General features: G+C 43.0%; 1 protein-coding gene across 1 annotated transcript in view; it reads left to right on the forward strand.

The window, feature by feature from the left end:
* Positions 1–20,098, forward strand: part of LOC137083960 (lysophospholipid acyltransferase 1-like) — a 54,260-nt gene extending 34,162 nt beyond the window's left edge. Inside the window, exons 12-14 of the mRNA XM_067449892.1 lie at positions 5,267–5,399; positions 12,523–12,674; positions 19,652–20,098. Coding sequence (XP_067305993.1) covers positions 5,267–5,399; positions 12,523–12,674; positions 19,652–19,775 — 409 coding nt within the window. The 3' untranslated portion in view covers positions 19,776–20,098. The remainder of the gene's footprint in view (positions 1–5,266; positions 5,400–12,522; positions 12,675–19,651) is intronic.
* Positions 20,099–22,091: the final 1,993 nt, after the last annotated feature.

The following is a 22,091-nucleotide window of genomic DNA, read 5'->3' on the forward strand; positions in this document are numbered from 1 at the left end:
TGTTCCTGGAAAGTTTTGAACCAGTGCAGAATATTTTCCCCAATCCAGTCAAGACAAGGAAGAGTTTCTCCGTTATGAACACAACTGAATTAGAAGGCGATAGAAGGGAATGAGTCATTTGCTGATGCTATGAGGAACTCTGTTCAGGAGTGATGGTCTATGAAGCCTGTACACCATCAGAGCAATGCCGGCAGATAAACTCTGACTGGATGCAGGTGTCACATTAAGCAATTGTCATCTGTCACCGATTTAAGAACAAACTCATGTTCTCTCTCCGATTCCTAGTCATGCGAAATTGTCGAAAACGTGAAATGAGGTGAAGGCCAAGTGTGGTAACCCATAGCCAGAATTTGTTCTCTGAATTTAACCCATTCAAGTTGAGGAGTAGCGAGTAGTGATCACACACTCCAAACCGTGGACACACACACCTGGAACAGTGGACACACATTCTCTGTGGTACCAGGGAAAAATTTGGGAGTTCTGTGCTTGCCTCAAGGACACATTTCTTACCGGCATTGAGGAGCACACCCACAACCTTTGGGCTGCCAGTCTAAAGCCCTATTCAGACAGGATTAGATTAACATGGGGACGTGGGGGTAAAGTAATTATTACCAGAGGTTCTCTGTGATTTTAGTCCCGTCCGAATGTGCCATCAGTAATCATTAAGGACAATGTCAGTAAAGATTACAGAGACTTTTACCTTCTGTAAAAAGGTCTGGAAAAAGTTGGATTTCTCTCATTCTCTCATTTCTCTCTCATTTTAAGAATATAAATAAAGGTAGTATTACTGGCTAGTAAAGTTTAGTTCAGAACAGGGCACAATTTGTGTGAAACATTGGTGATGTGAAAGCTGTGATGTGGACCTGTGAGCGCACCAGTAACACACCATATCTGGAGGAGGTCCATATTCACCAGGAGTAGGAATATAGTGCGGCCCCTTTAAGAGATGCACGCTATCTATTGAACTGCCGGTATTTTGTGTGTGCGCGCCAAAACTGTGCCGCGATTCACGTAAACAGTGTGAGAAACACGGACTCGGGACCGCTCTTGTTCGGAAAAGTAACCTGTGCATTTGTTTTAGCCCATTGTAATGTATTTAGTTCAATAAAACTCATGTACTGTAAGTGGTGATGTGTCAATGATTTACCTCGGTTATGAGCGAGAGTGAGCTTCAGATATTTGCACATCACGCTCGGACTGCAGAGAATGTGTTCAATGTAAACAGACTTTTCTTCCGACCTGGTGTTTAATATGTTTAAAAAGAAAATATGGTAGCTATTAATAACGCGTTATTAACATGTTAACTTTGACAGCCCTAATATCTATCCATCTATATATATATATATATTTAGGAGACGGAGTTCAGACTGGCGCTCATGTTGTGTGTTTGCTCACGTGATAACAGTAGTGTCATACGCACACGACGACAAGTAGGTTACTGTGGTGCGTAAAGCAAGTTACTCCTCCCACTTCTACTAGTTTTACTGAGATGTCTTATCCCGTGCAAATTGCCCATTAATATTAAAGATGTCCTGAGGTAAAATTACTTCACCCCCATGTCCCCATGTTAATCTAATCCCGTCCGAATAGGGCCTAACTCTCTAACCATTAGTCCACGACTGCCCCAAAATAACAACACAAGCACTGTGTGAACATAAGCAGTTGTAACAGACTCAATTGGGATGTAATGACCGCATGAATGTTTAGGGGATTCCGAGGTGGACCTGCTTGCCTTCTGAAGAGGAAGCCTTCATTCTCCAGGCAGGCCAGGAATGTTCACAGATTCTTCTCAGTGAGCCCCGCCTTCACACCTGAGAATCTCAAGAATCAACTCGGTGACAGTCCACTGACATGAACCAATCCAGTGGATGAACATAAGAACACAATGCTCTGAGTGACCATTTTAAACCGAGACTTTCTCAGTGTCCAATTCAAACCTCTTCGGTCAAGACTGGGCTGGAACCCATTGATATCAGGAAACCGTAGAAGCCTTTTCGGTAACACTTTAGTATGGGGAACACATATTCACTATTAACAACAACAACTGCCTCAATAAACTCCTAAATTACTGCTTATTAATAGTTAGTAAGGTAGTTTTTGTAGCATTTAAGTTTAGGTATTGGGTCGGATTAAGGGATGTAGAATAAGCTCATGCAGAATAAGGCATTAATATGAGCTTTATAAGTAGAATATAAGTATAAGGCGGCAGTGGCTCAGTGGTTCATTCAGGAATAGTGGTTCAAAACCTATTCCTGGAGTCCTTGTGCTCTTTCCCAAATCCTTGGGAACACTGAGAACTGAATAAATACAGGCCTGGAGGCGGACACGAACTATACTGCCAAAAGTTTTGTGACACCTGCCTTTACATGGCCATGAACTTGAATGCCATCCCATTCTTAATCCATCGGGTTTAATAAGGAGTCGGCCCACCCTTTACAGCTCTAACAGCTTCAGCTCTTCTGGGAAGGCTTTCCTCAAGGTTTAGGAGTGTGTTTATGGGGATTTTTTCCCATTCTTCTAGAAGCTCATTTGTGAGGTCAGGCACTGATGTTGGACGAGAAGGCCTGGCTCTCAGTCTCCGCTCTAATTCATCCCAAACCTGTTCTATCGGGTTGAGCTCATGACTCTGTGCAGGCCAGTCAAGTTCCTCCACACCAAACTCCTCATCCATGTCTTTATGGACCGACGCTTTGTGCACTGGAGCGCAGTCATGCTGGGACAGGAAGGGGCCGTCCACAAACTGATCCCACAAAGATGGTCCAACTTGTCCAAAATGTCTTGGTGAAGCATTAAGAGTTCCTTTTGCTGAAATTAAGGGGCCAACCCCTGAAAAACAAGGCAAGTCCCGTTCTCCTGGTGACCGCCAAACCCAGACTCGTCCATGGGATTGTCAGACTGAAGCGTGATTGGTCGCTCAGAGAACACGTCTCACTGCTCTAGAGTCCAGTGGCGGCTGCTTTACTCCACTGCATCTCACGCTTTGCATTGCTCTTGATGATGTAAGGCTTGTATGAGCTGCTCGGCCATGGAATCCCATTCCATGAAGCTCTCTCCGCTGTTCTTGAGCTCATCTGAAGGCCACAGAAGTCTGGAGGTCTGGAGCTGTTGACTCTGCAGAAAGTTGGAGACTTCTGCGCACTGTGACCCTCAGCATGCGCTGACCCCGCTCTGGGATTTAACACTTCGTGGCTGAGTTGCTGTTGTTCCCGAACGCTTATACTTTGTTATAATCCCACTAACAGTTGAGCGTGGAATATTTAGTAGTGAGGAAATGTCTTGAATGGCCTTATTGCACAGGTGTCAGCCTATCACGGCACCACGCTTGAGTTCACTGAGCGACCCATTCTTTCACTAATGTGTGTAGAAACGTCTGCAGGCCTAGAGCTGGAGTTATACACCTGTGGCCATGAAGAGACTGAACACCTGAAGTCAGTGATTTAGAGGTGCGGCACAATACATACATGATCCTTAAAGGGGGGGTGAAATGCTGTTTCATGCATACTGAGCTTTTTGCACTGTTATAGACTTGGATTCACATCCTAAACATAGTCAAAGTTTCAAAAACTAATGTTGGACGTTTGATAGAGTATTTCTGTGTTAAAAATACTCCTTCCGGTTTCTCACAAGTTTCGGAGAGTTTTTTTCGAGTATGGGTCGGCTTGACGTTAATAGAGCTGAAGGTCCTTGTATGGGCCATACGGGCTCTTCTCCCGGTAGGGTGCGCGCGCGCGTGACTAGAGCGAGAGAGGAAATGCACGGCCGTAAACACTCTCAGCTGCAGATCCAGCCGTCCGTGAACACTAATGTCGGTTATAGTCCGAGCCACGCTCCACTTCATTCCTCCACTTTGACATTAAGCGACTTCAACGCTTCAGCACAGCATTCCGGGAAGGCAGCGCTGCATTTGAACCGATTTGAACGCAGAAATGCTTCAGTCGCATCGCAAAGTGGATCTCCACACTCCAAGAAGTGTGTTTCTGACGGAGCGGTCCCAGCGATAAAGGTTCGGTCCTGCTTTGGAAGCAGCCGGTAAGTAAAACTGCTTCAAATGTCTGTGCTGTTGCTTATCGTCGCGTGAGTAAACATCAGTAAACGACACGATCGTGTGCTTCGTCATTCAAACGGCTAACGGACTTCATTGCTGTTCTATGTAACTTATAAAGTTACACTGGTCTGACGTGCAAAACCGTTTTGCTTGCTACTAAGGTTTGGTCGCATACAATAGTCCATAAACCGAATCATGTCATGTTGACAGGCCTCTAAATACAGTACATACCACAGAGACGGACGTCCTGCTGTTGCTGTTTCTATATCAGCCTCCGAATTAGATTCTGGAACATATCTATTAACGTTAGCTGAGATAGCCATTGGGTTTCTCCACGCTTGAGGACGTCACCGATTTGCGCATTCGCATTCCGCCCACACAATACGCCTCCAGGCACTCGGTTTTTTTCCGGAAAGACTCGGTACAGCCCATATTTCTTTTACAAATATAATAAAACGAAAGACTTTTTGGAGATATGAAGGATGCAATACTACTCTATAGGTACTCAAGACTGACATGAGATTGACTGAAACTGAGTGTTTCACCCCCCCCCCTCTTTAAAAATGCAAGTACATTTACATTGTACATTTGTGCAAGTACACAAGATTTATTCTGAAGAGAAAACTTTGACTCGAATGAGATTGCGCTCCAGTTATCTGTGCACAGTGACACTCTGTTATGGGATGGAGGATCAAGCATCAATGGTGGGATCTTGGACTGGTTTCAGAGAGAATTACTCCTGGGCCGAGTTACCCATAGACTTAACTAATTACACTGAAGTGACTTGAAGAGAAACGTTTTACTTAGCACAACAGGAAGTTGTGAGTTTTGTTGTTCATATTTGTACTTGTCTCATCCACTGAATTAAATGAATGGAAATTAAAGTATTAAATACTTATTTCATAATAATAGTTATAAATGTATCGTTTTAAACAACTCCATGAAATCCAGCAGCAGTTTGAAAACTCCTTGTTTAAAACACAATAGTTGTCAACATATCCTTGTTTCCTGTCTCATCTATTCTCTCATATCTAATAAGTTGTTAAAGTTTTTTATTTTTACACAACTTCCCATACATTGCCAGTTCATAGTGACCCTGCTCCAAAAATAATACAGTTATGATATAATGTTATTATACTGTAAATAGGTATCTAATGTATGTGTATTAGCATGTATCTGTTCAGTGCCATTTGTCACATGCTTTCATCTGTTATGCTGCAGTGTCTGTTATGATCGAGCACCGTGTTACCGCATGCCACTCACATTTGTGCTGTCATCCATCTGGCATGGAGTTTACCCAGGATACTACTTCACATCCATCACTGCTATACCCATCACCCTAGCAGCTCGAACTGTGAGTCTCTCTCTCACACACACAAACTACTCTTTTTTTTTCTCTAGTAGTGCACACAATTCCAAATATGGCTCCTCCTGTCACAGTCTAGTCTTCGTCTGTTGTGTTTCCTCATGTACTTCCTGGTTTCAGTTTTGTCACATGTTCCTTTGTTCTAGTTTTCCCGCCACAGTCTGTCCCCGCGTGTATTAAGTATTGTCAGCTGTGTCTTGTCATCTGTGTCACCTGTTCCCCCTCGTTAGTCTGTCATCAGTGTTTGTATTTAAGTTCCTAGTTTTCACTATGTCTTTGTGAGGTCTTGATGTTAGCACCATTGATGTCCCTCGATGTTCGCCACGTTTAGATAAGTGTTAGATGGTTCTTGTAAAGACCAGTTTATTGTAAATAAAGCTATAGGCCCATGGGTGGGAAACAGATAGAATAGAATAGAAGTTTATTGTCATTACAAATGTACAAGTACACAGCAACGAAATTACGTTTGGAGTAAGCCTCCGGGCTGCAGCCAATTGCGGCGCTGCCACGCGCTCTCCGAAGAAAATAAATGCAGATTTTGCAAAGCATAGCATACGTACATAAAAGAAACACAACATAACATAACACAGCACACGTGGTCACGTGATGGGATTTTTTGTTTGGTTTGGGTAAGGGAGGAATTGAGGGAAGGAGGCAGACGGATGGAGGGGGGGATGGGATCGGGGTGGGTGTGTATGGTGCGAGTAAGAGTCTGAGTTTGTGTTGTGAGAATGTCAGCCATAACTTAAGATGTTTACAGTTCAGTTCAGCCCAGTTCAGATGGGTGGGACACCAGGCCAAGCGTCCAGCCTAGGCCAAACCTCCAACCCTAGCCAAGGCTCGAGACCCGACATGGCCTCCCAAGGCTCCGGACCCGCCATGGCCTCCCAAGGCCCCGGACCCACCATGGCCTCCCAAGGCCCCGGACCCGCCATGGCCTCCCAAGGCCCCGGACCCGCCATGGTCTCCCAAGGCCCCTGACCCGCCATGGTCTCCAAAGGCCCCTGACCCATCATGGTCTCCCAAGGCCCCGGACCCGCCATGGTCTCCCAAGGCCCCCGGACCCACCATGGCCTCCCAAGGCCCTGGACCCGCCATGGTCTCCCAAGGCCCCTGACCCGCCATGGTCTCCCAAGGCCCCTGACCCATCATGGTCTCCCAAGGCCCCTGACCCGCCATGGCCTCACCCTAAAGGTCCCCAGCCAGCCAGGTCCCAGCCCCCAGGACTTCAGGGTGCCCATCCCCAAATCTTCATCCTTGATAAATCTACACGTAACACCTACATCCTGGCCCCTAATTGTTAATGCCCAAAGCAGAACAATTACTTAACAATATTTTTAACGGAGCCAATACACATATGACTACTTCAGTCTTGCCATATTTTCAATTTATCAAAACAAAACATTTATATTGTACTCCATTTATAGTTCTCAAAACATTGTAATTTCTTATTTCTTATTTTTTTGTTACAATTCCAAAGAATCCCTCCAAAGTCTGTGTCATACATGTGTATAATGCACTGTCCATAGGGAAGGAGATAAAGAGTCCAATGGGTGTATATGTGGTGCGATATTGAAAAGTCCATGTTTATAAAGATATGTTCTGGTGTGTGAGCATGCAATAGTATGTACAGGTCTGTCAGTTTATGTGAACGCATGCTTATCAAACAGATTATAGAATGGCTGACATTGCATTGTCAGCCTCTTGAGCTGATTCTTCAGCTTCCAGAAGCAAGCAGAGTTTGGTAAAAGGGCTTTTGTAGAATAGCAGTTTTAGTCTTCACCACTGCGGACAAGGCCTTTGGAACCTGGCAGGGTCTTCATCACACAACCTAAGGGCCATGAGTTCTGGATTAGATTAACTGGATTAGACCCAGACTGGATTAGATTAACATGGGGAGGTGGGGGTAAAGTAATTATTACCAGAGATTCTCAGTGATTTTAGTCCCGTCCAAATGTGCCATCTCAGTAATCATTACGGACAATGAAAAATTACGTCGGGTAATACTAATCCCGTTCAAATAGACCCACTGTAAAATGTATGGTCAAATTCCGTCATTTCCTGTTTAAAAGTTAAAAAAGCGCATGAAGAAGATCAAAAGCACTTTTTAGAGGCACAACAACACTTATTTTAGCTTTAGGAAAGTGTCTATTACCAACACAATCCAATCAGAATCGTTAAACTGGACCTAACTGTTTATTAAAACACATATTATATAGGAGACGGTGTTCAGACTGGCGCTCATGTTGTGTTTGCTCACGTGATAACAGTAGCGTTATACACACATGATGTCAAGGAGGTTACTGTGGTGTGTAAAGCGAGTTACTCCTCCCACTTCTGCTAGTTTTACTGAGATGTCTTATCCTGTTCGAATTGGCCATTAATATTACAGATGTCCTGAGGTAAAATTACTTTACCCTCACGTCCCCATGTGAATCTAATCCCGTCCAAATAGGGTTTATGACTACTATGTCATTCACCTTGAAGTTTAACTTAGTATTGACCCATTTTTGCTGTTGTTGCATCAATGAAAGATATTCAGTGGTCCATCGTTGCCAGAAAAGGTCTGCAAGGTATTGCACCTGTTTCCATCACTTTCTAGCATACAAGTCATCCTTATTGAAGAGTCCAGGTGGCAAGAGGGTTTGGAATTCAACTGCAGAAGGTGATTTGGTGTAAGGGGTTCAAGATCATTTGTGTCATCTGATACAGTTATGATGGGCCGGTCATTGAGAATGCATTCGACTTCACACAAAGCTGTTTGCAACATATCGTCCAATGTCTATTATTTTAGGGCAGAAAGCAGTATTTTTTTAACTAGCTTGATTAACCTCTCCCACACTCCTCCGAAGTGGGCTGCAAATGGTGGATTAAATATCTACCTGACATGATCTCTCAGCAATGCATCTTGAATTTTGTGATGGTCTATTTGGTTCAAGGTCGCCTCTAATCACGATCAGTCCTGATGGTCAGTATTGGTCCTCTGCGACATAAAAACCGTCGAATAGCATTGATACAAGAGTCTGTGTAAAGTGTGCTTGCTACTTCAAGATGAATGGCTCGGCGCCAGGCAGGTGTATATCACTCCCCATCTCTTCACATGAGAGCAACCTCTTTTGACTTCTATAGGTCCAAAGTAGTCAATACCTACATGTGAGAAAGGTGGTAGATCAGGAGCGATGCGTTCGTCTGGTAGGTCAGCCATTTTTTGTTCTCCACTTTTAGTCTGCATTCATCTGCAAAATACACAAGACTTTATTATCTTTCTTGCAGAGGAATTGGCAGATGGTAACCAGAACCTCTGACCTAATCTTGAGAGCATGTGATTTCTTCCTGAGTGTCCAACTTTTTGATGAATATTATGCAGGATCATTTTGGATATGTGTGAACCTTTGGGTAGGATAATTGGGTTCTTTAGACTCACTGGCATGGCTGCTTTACTTAGCCTTCCTCCCATCCTCAAAATGCCCTAATCAATGATTGGATCCAGTTTGTGTATGAAGCTGTTTGATTTGATGGGTTTATCTTGTCTCAAGAATGTAATCGCTAAGTCAAAGTAGTGCTGTTGTTTATAGCTAATGATGGACTTCTCAGCTTCATCCAAATCCTCTGGAGTTAATCCTTGTTGCACAACTTTCCACTTGGAATCTACAATAAGACCTTTGTCTTTCTTATTTCGAAGCATCAAGAGTCATTTGAGCCTTAGCCACCATGCAAAAGCTCTCAATAGTTTTCTCCATGAAGAATAATGTTCAATTATTGTTGTAGTTGCGTTGTTCTGCAGGTTTAAGCAGTTCACGGAGATCTCCCTTCTTACCTCAGTATCCTTTGGTGAGATGTAACTGAGATCTTCTGGTACCTCAGGCCACTCAGATACCTCCTTTAACTGGAACTGAAGACCATTCAGCCATCTGGTGGAATTCAGGAGGGATTCTATCTTTAGACCACATGAGCTGTCATCTGCCGGGATGTCTCCAGAACATACGTGCCACCACTGATGTACTTGTGAGAGGTTATGTATCATTGTGATTCTGTTGGCTACATCAAATCGTTTTGTTTGGTTATGGATATACTTCAGTACCACAGTACTGTCTGTCAAAAAAGTAGAATCTTCCAGTTCCATGTGAAGTTCCTTTTGCAGCATTCTGTCCACCTTCACAGCCAGGGTTGCTGCTGCAAGCTCAAGTCTAGGAACAGTCATCCCTTTCAGTGGGACTACTCTGGCTTTTCCCAATACAAAGATGATGTGACCATTTTTGACACTGTCTCTAAGTTGGAGGTAACTTACCGTCCCATTCGCTAGCTCGCTCACATCACAAACGTGATGTAATTCAGCAGTCTTTACACTACCAATATTTTCAGGCTTTATCCACCTGTCCACTTCAAATATGCTCAGCTGGTCTAACTCTGCAATCCATCTTTGCCATGGTCTCATCATTTCATTGGATACCACCTATACTTCTCATGGCAGAGCCTTTGCAGGATTTGCTTTGCATTGAGAACAAACAGGGATATAAAACACCTAGAGGGTCATAGATGGAATTGACTAAAGAAAGGATTGTTTGTCTTGTGGGAGCTCTGTTAATAACAGCTACCTGGAAGTAAAGACATCCTTTTGAATATTCCACTGGATTCCAAGTGCCCTCTCAAGAGGAGGCTTTTCTCTGTCTAAGTCCAGCTGTTTCACAAGAGGGGCTCTGTAACTTTCTGGAATGGTCTCAAGGGCTTCAAAGCTGTTGCTCACCCATTTGCTCAAAGTAAATCCTCCTAGGGCGCATGCTTCCCTGAGGTCTTTAAGGAGCTTAATTGCTTCTTCCACGGAAGCCACAGATTTGAGACAATCATTAATGTAAAAACTATGATTAATTGTACCAATGGCTTGTGAGCTCTATCGTTCAGAATTATCAATTCATGTTTGCTTTAAGGCAAAGTTGGCAATGCTTGGAGAGGATACTGCACCAAAAAGATGAACATTCATCCTGTAGATTTCCAGTGGTTGGTTGACATCCCCTTGTGGCCACCACAGCAATCGAAGAAATTCACAATGATGATTTTGTAACCTGATAGTACATGGCTTCGATGTCCACCCTTATTGAGATTCTTTCCTTTCTGAATCTAAGCAAAACACCAAGAAGTGGGTTGGTCAGGTCAGGACCTTGCAGAAGTTCAGAGTTTAGAGCTTTGCCTTTGAATGAAGGAGAACAATCAAAAACAACTCAAAGTTTTTCCTTCTTCTTGTGGTAAACCCCATGATGTGGTATATACCATACATGACCATAATTTCTTTGGAGTTGTTCTTGTTGTACCTTTACTGTGTATCCCTTCCTCAGCACATCCTCCATGAACACACTATACTCAGTTGCATAAGCAGGATCTTTCTTGAATCTTTTTCCAAGATTATGTGTACGTTGTGCTGTCAATTCATAGTTGTTAGGCAAGGTTGCATCTTTATCACGAAACAGTAGGGGTAAGTGATAATGCCCATCTTTGAGTTTCAATGAAGTTGTTGCTATGTTCATTAATATTTTATCTTCAGCTGACATTTATCTTTTCTCTTCATAATCCTTTTCAGGAAAGTCATGATTATATTGCCTGATAAGAAGATCTTGAAGATTCTCCATAGAGATGCGATTGGCCATCACTGACATTAATCCAGTTTCATCAAATAAAGGGACAAGAATTGGTTGGGCCTTGACCACCTACCCTTGCACAGTCTTGACCACATATGGTCCATATCCGTGACTGTTCACTATTTTCCACGGTTCCAAAGCTTTTGGAACATTAATTCCAATCAAGAAGTTGAGCTGATTTCAACTCTCATCGACACCTAAATCGCCCACGCCTTGCCGCTCTCACTGCCGGAGCTCACCGCTGGCTCCCAATGAATGACTTTCTGGCCCTTTAAAGTGTCCATTGCTGTCTACGGAGGGGTCAGAGAGCTCATCATAAATATCTTCATCTGTGTCTGAAGATGAGCGAAGATCTGACGGGTTTGAAACAACATTAGGAACGAATGACAGAATTTACAGTTCTGGGTGAACTAACCCTTTAACAGCAGCTTGTAACTGGAAAAGCTATATTATTTCAAAAAGCAGTTGCTCTTCTGTCAATCTCCTGAAAAAATGTAGTGAAGATATTAGCGTTGTTTCTTTTAGGCCATGTTTCCACCTGCTATTACAAGTGAGAAGCTCAAAAACACAACACCTTCCCAAATGCCATTCCCATGAAAGTGGAGGAAGAGGGGTCAGATTAGATGCTTTCTGTAAATACAAGGTGTTGACCAGATAATTCATCAAAATAAATAGGATTTTACAAAACAATTGTATTTTCCTGCTTGTCTTCTTACCAGTGTATTGTGCCTATAAGGGATTTTTTTTAAACTTTTGAACAAAGTCTTTTTCCATTTCTCCTCACAAAATCAACCTGGTCTCATTGGCAAAATGTACCTGAGGCAACGTTTTGCAAACCACAAAATATGTACCAATAGGTGCATATCACTGCAGTTTCCAGCAGAAATGACCACTAGAGGCAGTAAAACAGCAAGTATTTTTTATCGTGTTTTTTTTTATTTTTTTACCATAGTCCATGATTTGTAAACGAATACAGTTTGCGTCACTTAACCAGCTCCATATGTTCGGCGTTTCTTACACACCAAGCTTGCTCGATAGCTCAGCTGGTACAGATTTGTGCTTGCGATGCTGAAAGCTCAGGAACAAATCCCTTAAGAAACGAGTCATGATAAAAGACGAGTTTAAAATACAAGCTAAAATGACATGATACAGTCTTATTTTTGTCACATTCGCTGTTGTTAACACTATCAGTCGGTTTAGGATTAAGTGTGTGTGTGCGTTAAAAAAACAACGCAACAAAACATGCCAGATTCACACACATCTGTTTAGTGCCCCCAGTGGACATTTCATTTTGAAACTGTCGCGATATGCACCTATTGGTACGTATTTTGGGGTTTGCAAAAACGTTACCACAGGTTTGTTTTTCCAATGAGATCAGGCTGCACAAAACACATGGCGGTGTCACACATTTGCATGAATCACTTTATAGCTGATCGTTCTCTGCCACTCACTCACTGTTGCCTTTTGTTTGATGTAATCAGGTGCGCAGAAACTTCCGGCAGTATTTTCTGTTTTCTCGTCAACTGAAGATCTTCTATGATGTTGTGACCTGGGCTGCCACTCAGATGGCAATCTGCTACACTGTGATGCCTTTCCTTCTGCTGGCCGTCGAGCCCACCCTGCAGTTTTACAGGTAAAGCTCAGTTAGGAGATTTTTGTAGTCAGACATACAGCATTAAGTCTGGTCACTTGTTTTAAGCAAGAACTTCCCATAAAGAAGGAAAGGTGTTATCAGGCTAACATATACAATTTGTTCTGTTGCATCCAGGATGGTTGAATGTTAGCATATAGTTTGGAATAAGTGGTATGGTTCTGTTCTTGGCAGCCTAGCATGGGTAAGAGCAGGGACAATAGAGGCCTTAGGGTAAACCGAACAGAACCAACATAAATCAACTGCAGATTTAATAGGCTTGATATTACTCTAGGTAGACGTCAGCTGATGCGAGCTTGACTGATGTGACCTGCCAGAACTAATGTTAGTTACAGATGACACGAGGAACTGTTTATAGACTTTGTATTCCACATGTCCATTGATGCAGAAGTAAGTCCGACTTCTGGTTTTGGCATCTCACGCCTGCCACAGAACAGCAGTACATAAAACAGCAAAGTGATTTTCCTCTCCGCTGTAGCTCAAATGAAAATACATATGATTATTGTTCATTATAAATGTATAAAGAGGCCCAGATTGACAACACACAGGGCTATAGCAAACCCAAGGGCCCTTGGTGCTATTTTCTACCACGATTAGATAAACAAATGAGAATGCTTTGTTTATAATGATGAGGACATTTTAAGCTATGATCCTTGCAGGATGTTTTAATGTTACAAAGAGCTTTTATACATCAGAACATCTAGATTTGATTTCTCATATCATGAACCCTTTCATTTAAAGCTTCATGGTAACTATGGGTCATTGGTTGATTGTAAAACCTTTGTTAGGTGAAAGTCTAAGAGCCTTGTGTTTGCATTGGCTTCTCCATTGAAAGTGTATCTGGATACAAGTTTTGATGGAATTGGAGAGATGCTCGAGTGTAATGGTGAAAGCTGAGGTGATCAAAGAGAGACATATTTCAGCGATATTAATATAATTTTTTTTGGCGAGTCTTAAGTGGAAAGCTCACCCATTTTTTGAGCTTTAGTCTGATTGTTTGTTCAGATTGTGATTACCTCTACAGAGGTTACACTTTCTGAAGGTGTTATTTCTGGTGGTCAACCCACACCATGTTGGTTAGTTTGGCCGGAGGAGAACAGGACCCCCTGACTGAGCCTGGTTTCTCTCAAGGATATCGTTTTCTCCATTATGTCTCCTGATGGCCTCTGGCTTGCTGGCTTGCTTTGTTTGGGGACACTAAATATTCAGCAATATTGTTGATTTGACTGCACTGACATATTGGATGAGAACTGAGATGAGCTGAGCTGGACAATGACATCAATGTTTCCTGCAGAACTGCTTTATAGCTAAATTTAACTCATTGAATATTTGATGATCGATACACAGTTATTGAAACTAACTGAATAAACTCTGAACTGACTTCAGCTGAACAATGACACCGTTTCTTTTAATTCCTGCTTTATATAATTGCTCAAAGGGAGCTCCCTGCAGTCCCAAAAGGACTAGAGAGAGATCCCAGGAGGGGATGAGGCATGAGTTGGTATTTGGGATAGCGATTGGATAGTGTTTGGGATCTCTCGGGAACCTGATGATCGTGCTTTCCGAGGAACCTGCTGTCCATTTGGCTCCACTCAGTGAAAAGACTCCTCTTCAAAGCATAAGCTCACTTAATAGATGAAGCTCTGGCTTGAATAATGGTGTCTACCACCAGAGGTAAATGGACTGCATGTATATAGCGCTTTCAACAGACCTATGGCCATCCAAAGTGCTTTACATTTTTGCCTCGCATTCACCCATTCATACACCGGCGATGTCAGCCATGTAAGGCTCATGCAGCTTGTCAGGAGCAGCTGGGGTTCTGTGTCTTGCTCATGGACACCTCGACACTTGGTCAGGTGGAACCGGGGATTGAACCACCAACATTTTGGTTTGTAAACAACCTACATAAACCCATGATCCACTGCTGCCCACAGATTGGCAACTTAAGTCCTCCGGTTGCAATATGGTGCCCCGTCCCTGAGAAAGAAATGTTCTCCTCAGGGGAATCTGCCAGAAATGGGCTGTCACAAGGAGCATCTGGTCCGAGAACCAGGTCTGGATGGGCCATTAAGGCGCAACCATCAAGACCTGCTGGTAAAACTTTATGGTAAGGGTACATGAATTATCATGAATTCATCTATTAATTACTGCATGACTTATGCATTACTACATGCATTTATATCTCATGAATCATCAGGAACTAACAGGAATTCAAAGTCTTTCATTCATGACTTCATGGATGAACAACGCCTTAATTAAAACATTAACTAAGGTGAGTAAATCATCATACATTATGGTTTATTACACATAATCATTATGTTTTCTATGTTTAAAAATTGGTCTAATTCATGCATGTAAGACTACTTTCAAAACCAGAATTTATGTATGTTTGGATGTATTTATGTAATTTATGTATATTTTATCTACTATCATGTAATGTTGTTGTTGTAGTTGCAATGTAACATTTTAGAATGGCAACCATGAATGCTGATTGCATAGACTTTCAAGCTAATGGGACCCATTAACATAAACAAATAAATAAAACTAAGACTACTTTAAATTGTTTTATTTTATTTATCGGGAGGAGCACATTCAGACAATTAACCTAATTAATTTTTCTTACATTTGTTGCTGCGAGACGAGGATGGCTCTCACCCGGTAGACAGATGGGTCCTCGTCAATGGTAGGAGGAGGAGGTATGGCACCATCACCAGAATCTGTGGGTGAAGAAGGGATAGGTTCAGTGAAGGGCTTGAGCAGTGAAACATGAAATGAAGGTAGAAGATATTCTGTAGGTGGGAGGAAGGTGAAGGTGCCTCCACAGTTTCCAACAAGGTAGGTAAACCTTTGAAGGGGATGAGTTTGCAGGATTTCGAAATTGAAATCGGTCGACAACGACCAAGATACAGGTGAATCCTTGGAATGATGGCAGGTCGGTCATGAAATCGATCCCCAGATGGCTCCAGGGATGCTCGAGGATCGGAAGAGGGACCAGCTTTCCCTCGGGGAGTCTCCTAGGGGTGTTGGCAATGGCGGGGACTGAACATCCTTGACGAATCGGGAGACGTCCGGAGGCATGGCGGGCCACCAGTAGCAGTGGCGAAGGAGCGAGAGGGTCCTTCTCCTGCCTGGGTGTCCAGAGCCCGGTGAGGAGTGAGCCAAGTCCAGAAGGGCCAGGCGATGACGAGGCGGCACATAGAGGCGCCCTTCTGGACCTCCCGGCGGAGCAGGCTGTTGGGCGTTCTCCTGTTGGAGCCTGAAAATTCATACCCTCCGAGAAATCAAAAAGGCGAGACAACAGTCAGGTTTTACATTCTTAGTACCCCAATGAAACTAAATAGTAAAATCAAAACGAGTAAAAAATAATGCCCAACGGGCCTAACGCACATTCAGCCTCTTCGCCGATTGGATATATTCGAGATTTCTGTGGTCTGTCCACACAATGAACGGGACGGCCACTTCCTCTAGCCACTGACGCGAGTCCTCTAGAGCAAGGCAAATGGCGAGAAGTTCGCGGTCACCCACATCATAATTGCGCTCCGAGGAAGACAACTTGTGTGAGAAGAAAGCGCAGGGATGAACCTGGCTATCGGTAGGAGAACATTGGTAAAGGATAGCCCCCACGCCCACCTCAGACGCATCAACCTCACCGATAAACTGCCTAGAGACATCCGGGAACAATAGGATTGGCGTGGAGGTGAACAAGGCTTTAAGCTGATCAAACGCGACCTGTGCGACTTCTGACCATCAAAAACGGGTCTTAGAAGAGGGCTAGGCCATTAATGGGGGGGGACGATCTGACTGAAACTACAGATAAAGCGTCGATAAAAATGTGCAAACCCCAGGAACTGCTGAAGTGCAGTGCGGGAATCTGGTACCGGCCAATCAGTGACAGCTCTCACCTTCTCAGGGTCCATACTAACCCCGTCTGGCAAGATAATCGAGCCCAAAAAGGAAACCGACTGAGTATGGAATTTGCACTTCTCGGCCTTAACGAAAAACGTATTCTCGAGCAGGCATTAAAGAATGCGGCGGACATGCTGGAGGTGCACCTGGGGAGAGGGAGAAAAAATAAGAATGTCGTCAAGGTAAACGAAAACAGAGACATTGAGCATGTCCCGGAGAACATCATTAACTAATGCTTGAATAACAGCAGCAGCGTTGATCAGTCCGAACGGAAGGACCCGATACTCAAAGTGCCCCAGGGGAGTATTAAACACGGTCTTCCATTCATCTCCCTACTTTATGCAGAGTTTGGTAAAGATCCTTGCTCCCTGCAGGATTTCAAAAGCTGATGACATAAGCGGCAAGGGACATGGACGGCACGATAGTACCCGCGTCTAGGCACTCAGCTAAATCCCCCAGTTCTTGACCCCCGACAGATCCCACGGTTCTTCCTGAAAAACAGAGACAGAGGACACAGTAGGAAGGGCAGAGGTTAAACAATCCACATGACACGACACATTCCAAGACAATACAGAACCCTTAACCCAATTTATCTGAGGGGGTGGCCTAAGTCCAAAGGAAAATAAGGGGAACGAAAAATTTAAAAGGAGATGGTCTCACTGTGATTACCGGAGACCGTGAGCGTCAAAGGGGAAGTCTCTCGTTTAACCCCCGGAAGTGAACTGCCATCAAAAGCAAAAAGGAGTGTGGTTTCATCTAACTCCTTTAGGGGAATACCTTGCTGCTGGGCCCACCGTTCGTCGATGAAGCTTCCCTCCACACCAGAGTCAATGAGGGCTCTACAGGAGACGGAAAATGCCGGCCAGCAAAGGCGAACCTCAAAAGTTGTGCAGGAGCTAGGAGGAGAGACCGGGGAAGTCACGCTCGCCAGTAGTTCTCCCCTTACTGGCGAGCCCCGGATTTTATCGGACACAGTGACACAATTTACTACTCAGGCAATTTACTACTCTTCGTTCCCGCTCCTTAGCCAAAATGTGAATGCCGCCCAGCTGCATGGGTTCGGAATCAAGGGCCGTGGAAGAAGATGTTGGTGTGGCAGCTGTCGCTGAAGAAAGAAGAGCCACATCCATTCCCCGGGCTCTGTAACAAAGGTCAAAACGTCTCTCAATGCGTATTGCTAGCTCTATCAGTGGATCCAGGCGAGTGGGGACCTCCCTTGCCAGTATCTCATCCTTGACCTGGGTGTCGAGCCCCTCCAGAAAGCATGCTAGCAGCGCGGGCTCGTTCCAGCCGCAGGTGGTGGCCAGGGTGCGGAATTCGATGGAAAAGTCTGCCACAGAACACTTACCTTGGCGCAGCGAAGACAGAAGGCAGGAGGCTTCCTCACCATAGATAGAACGGTCAAACACTCGGATCATCTCCTCCTTGAAGAGAAAGAATTGCTGGACACACTTCGCCTCCGACTCCCAAACAGCTCTTCCCCACTGAGAGGAGAGAAATGACGAACACTATGCGGGTCTTATCTCTGGCATACGTAGTGGGTTGGAGAGAGAACACAACTTTGCATTGCGTAAAAAAGCGCAATGAACCAGGCTAGCCAGAGAGTTCAATAAAATACAAATAAAGTCTTTAAAGCAACTCAGGGTAGTAGTCGTAGAACAAGGTTCAAACTCAGGTATTGGCTAGTAGACAGCGCAACCGCAGTCAGCCTGGGGGTAACAAAGGAGGCGAGAGAAGACTCCGTGAGACATGGAGTGAGAGCGGTCAGGCCCTTCCTAGGGAGAGGTAGCCGCGAGAGGTAGCCTCCTCCGGCTTAGAGGAGTTCCCCTAATATAAATCAGCCTCCAACACGACAGGACTAAGACAGAGACACAAGGTAAACAAACATTCTTACATGCAGGAAAATGCAATACTCAGGCAAAGACTAGTAAAAAGCGTGGGGGGGGGGATAGAGACATTAATGAGAGGGAAAAAGGCATCAGGTGAGAGAGATCAAGCAACGGCTAATCGCCAAAGAGGCACAGCTGAGGTGAATAATGACCAAATGAGAGAGTGTGTACGTCAATAAGGAAATGACAGAGGAGAGAGAGAGAGAGAGAGAGAGAGAGAGAGAGAGAGAGAGAGAGAGAGAGAGAGAGAGAGAGAGAGAGAGAGGATCATAAAAAAAAAAGCATTTAGTTGATCCTGGAAAGCGCTCATTGTCAGGGTTGTAAACACGATGGTGTTCTTCTTCCACGAGGGAGTTTGGCATCAGGGAGTTTGTTTCCAGGCAGACCGTTAAAGAACGCAACACAGACGTGTTGTGGACATCTTTTAGAATTCAATGTCAATGTCAGATGACAATTGTGAAACTCCTGAAGTATTTCCAGATAAACGTGCCATATGCATCAGACATTCAGCCAAATGTCCGTGGGTGAACGACTGAGGCTACACTGACCCTAACCATACCCAATAAACACTTTTTCCCCACTATTAAACACCAATTAGCCACTACTAATTAATACTTTCTACTTTTCAAGTACTAAATGAGTTCAGATAAAGGTCAAAAGGGGGCATACTTTAAATGTATTGAAATTAATAAGGAATCTTTAAATAAACTTCGAGTATCATTTGAGGATCTTATTGCCGGGCAGATTGTCCTGGTTTTCGTTAATCAAAATATGGTCATCCTAGATAAAGGCATATTCAGTAAACTCGGTTTGGTCACATTAATACGAATGCCACTCGCCTTACTCTCCACACACTGACCCTGATATCAGGTTTCTTCTGCAGTTTTGTCCGCCTCAATCAGACACTGGTGGAGTAAATAGACACTGAATTAAGTTAATTAGCATATTTGTATTTCTAGCTTTTCTTATCTTCTGTGGAAAAACGTGTTTCTCAACAATTCTTCTAGAGAGAAATATCCTGAAAGTGCAAAATGATCTAAATGTATAGTGTAACCATTTTAGAAGGTTTCTCTTGTATTCTCTTTTTAATGTTTCTGGATGCTATCACTTTCAGGATGTTGTTTCTGCTGTTATTGTTTATCTGTTGGTTTCTCTGTCCTTCAGATCGATGTACTTTCATGTGCATCTCATCAGCATTCTGGCTGTGCTCCTCCTGCCCAGCAAACCCAGAGGCTTCAAGCCTGAAAGACTTGAGCGGCATTCCAACAATAATGTGAAGGAGGACTGAGCCCTTTCTGGAACAAATAAGGGAACACACAGTCTGAATAGTGCTGTACCCACTATCTGACATCTTTACTAAGTTAAAAAATGCTGCCCATTTTAATGGACTATTAAAATAGTTTAACACAATTTCCTGATTTATTTTGGATAAAACTGCATGATCACTTTATACTGATGCCAAGAGAGAATTGCTTGATTTCTTGTTTTTTTGTTTTTATAAAAATGGAGTGAATTGGTTTGTCATACTAATGTATAAATAATAATGTCTTTAATGAATGAAAATACTGCTGCATATATTAAATGAAGAATATCAAATTAGAATGACATGTTGTGGAAGGAGCTGCCTAAATAAACATGTTTTTGAATTATTAATGAGCGTTGAATTTGTTGTGTGCCTAGATTTGCTAAATGTATTTACTATCTAGAATGTCTGCAACCAGAATATCTTCTGACTCTGAGCTAGGTCAGGTTAGATCAGGTCCTTCACTGAGTCTCTCTGCTCTGGCTTCACCGTCAAGACATTGATGCTGGTGTGTGTGTGTGTGTGTGTGTGTGTGTGTGTGTGTGTGTGTGTGTGTGTGTGGGGTGGGGGGTGGGGGGGGGTGCTTGCTTATATTCCATTGTGTCCCCACAATGTAATAAAATCCTGAGGGTCCGCACAATGTAAATGGATTTATAAACATACTAAATGATGTTTTTTTGAAAATGTAAAAATGCTGAATTTTTCCTGTGATGGGTTCTCATTTGGTACACAATAATATTGGTTGCAACTAATAACAAATGTATTATATTAACACCCAAATTAAAAGCTGTAATGTTTGTATACAAATTAATTGCACATATAAGGCCTTTTGCATAAGCACTTGTTTTCATTATTCAAGCATTCATATATAATTAGCAGCAAGCTAACTCCTCTATAGAACTCACAAACTGAACATCGGATGAGTTTCCTGAGGTAACGTTAGGCTAAATATAATGTGAAGTGGCCTATTATTCTCCAGCTGTATTATTGACATGATTAAAACTTGGAGTGAGTGATTACATGAGTCATGATACCGATTTCGATAAATTTACCTTTATAATCTTAAACATACATCTTGATATTCGTGCATGTTTTTTGAGATATAACTGTACAAGTGGAAGAGACTGCACTTGAAATGAGACATGTTTAGTTCAATAATGCTTAGTGTGGGGATAAACTGCAGACCTGGCTTGAACTACAGGTGATAGGGTCAAATAGAGCTGCTTTTACGTAGCTATTTTAACTATTAAAGGGATAGTTCACCCAGAAATGTGATGTTTATCTGCTTACCCCTCAGGGCGTCCGAGATGTCGGTGTGTTTGTTTCTTCAGGAGAACACAAATGAAGATTTTAACTCAGCCGTTGCTCGTATAATGCATGTCAATGGGGTGTATTTCTATGAGAGTGAAAAACAAACAAACATACGAATCCATATTAAATCCTGTGGCTCGTGGAGACACATTGATGTCTTAAGAAACAAAACAAGTTTTTATCTCAAATTCAACACTGTGCATTAGCCATCCCCATGCCATCGATATACACAATATGGCGACGAGATATACACGCAAGAGATCACTTCCGCTGCTTGTATCCCATTGCGTTAACTTGCCCTACATTAATCATGAGACCTTTTCTTCACACACACACACACACACGAGTATGAGTTGCAGTCTGGCTTGTTTTTCAGCACCCTTTTGATTGACAGGATACCATCGGCCCTGATCATCAGCTGTTTAGTCAGCCAAAAGTGACAATAATAGCTTTTATCGCCCGTTACTGATTATTCCCAGCTGGCATTCAACTGACATTAAACGTTTAAATGTAGTTGAAATAATGTCAGTTTATGAAAAAACATTGTTTCAACGTCAAAACAACGTTGAACACCAAATAGTTGAATTGGTGTTGTTAACTCACTAAGAATTCAACATAGAAATATCAACAAGTTTTGAGTTGTACGTTAAATCAACATTATTTTTACAACCATGACTTTTAACATTTTTGTTGAAATATATCAGTAGAAAAAATAACGTTGGAACAACGTCCAAACAATGCTGATCAATTAACTGTTGAAAAAGAGTTGATACATGAATAATGATACAACGTTGAAATATCAACTCTGAATTAAACGTTTGTTGAGCACTTTCTACATCTTATGGCTTACTTTGACAGCAACTCCGATTGATCATTTTGGGTAGTCATTCCATACAAGAACAATATATGCAGTGGCGGCTGGTGAAAATATTATATGTGGGGCTGTTTGTGTGGGGGTCTGGGGATATACATTTCCCCCATACAATTTTA

This window comes from Pseudorasbora parva, chromosome 7 (genome assembly GCF_024679245.1).
Source record: "Pseudorasbora parva isolate DD20220531a chromosome 7, ASM2467924v1, whole genome shotgun sequence".
Taxonomy (NCBI): Eukaryota; Metazoa; Chordata; class Actinopteri; order Cypriniformes; family Gobionidae; genus Pseudorasbora; species Pseudorasbora parva.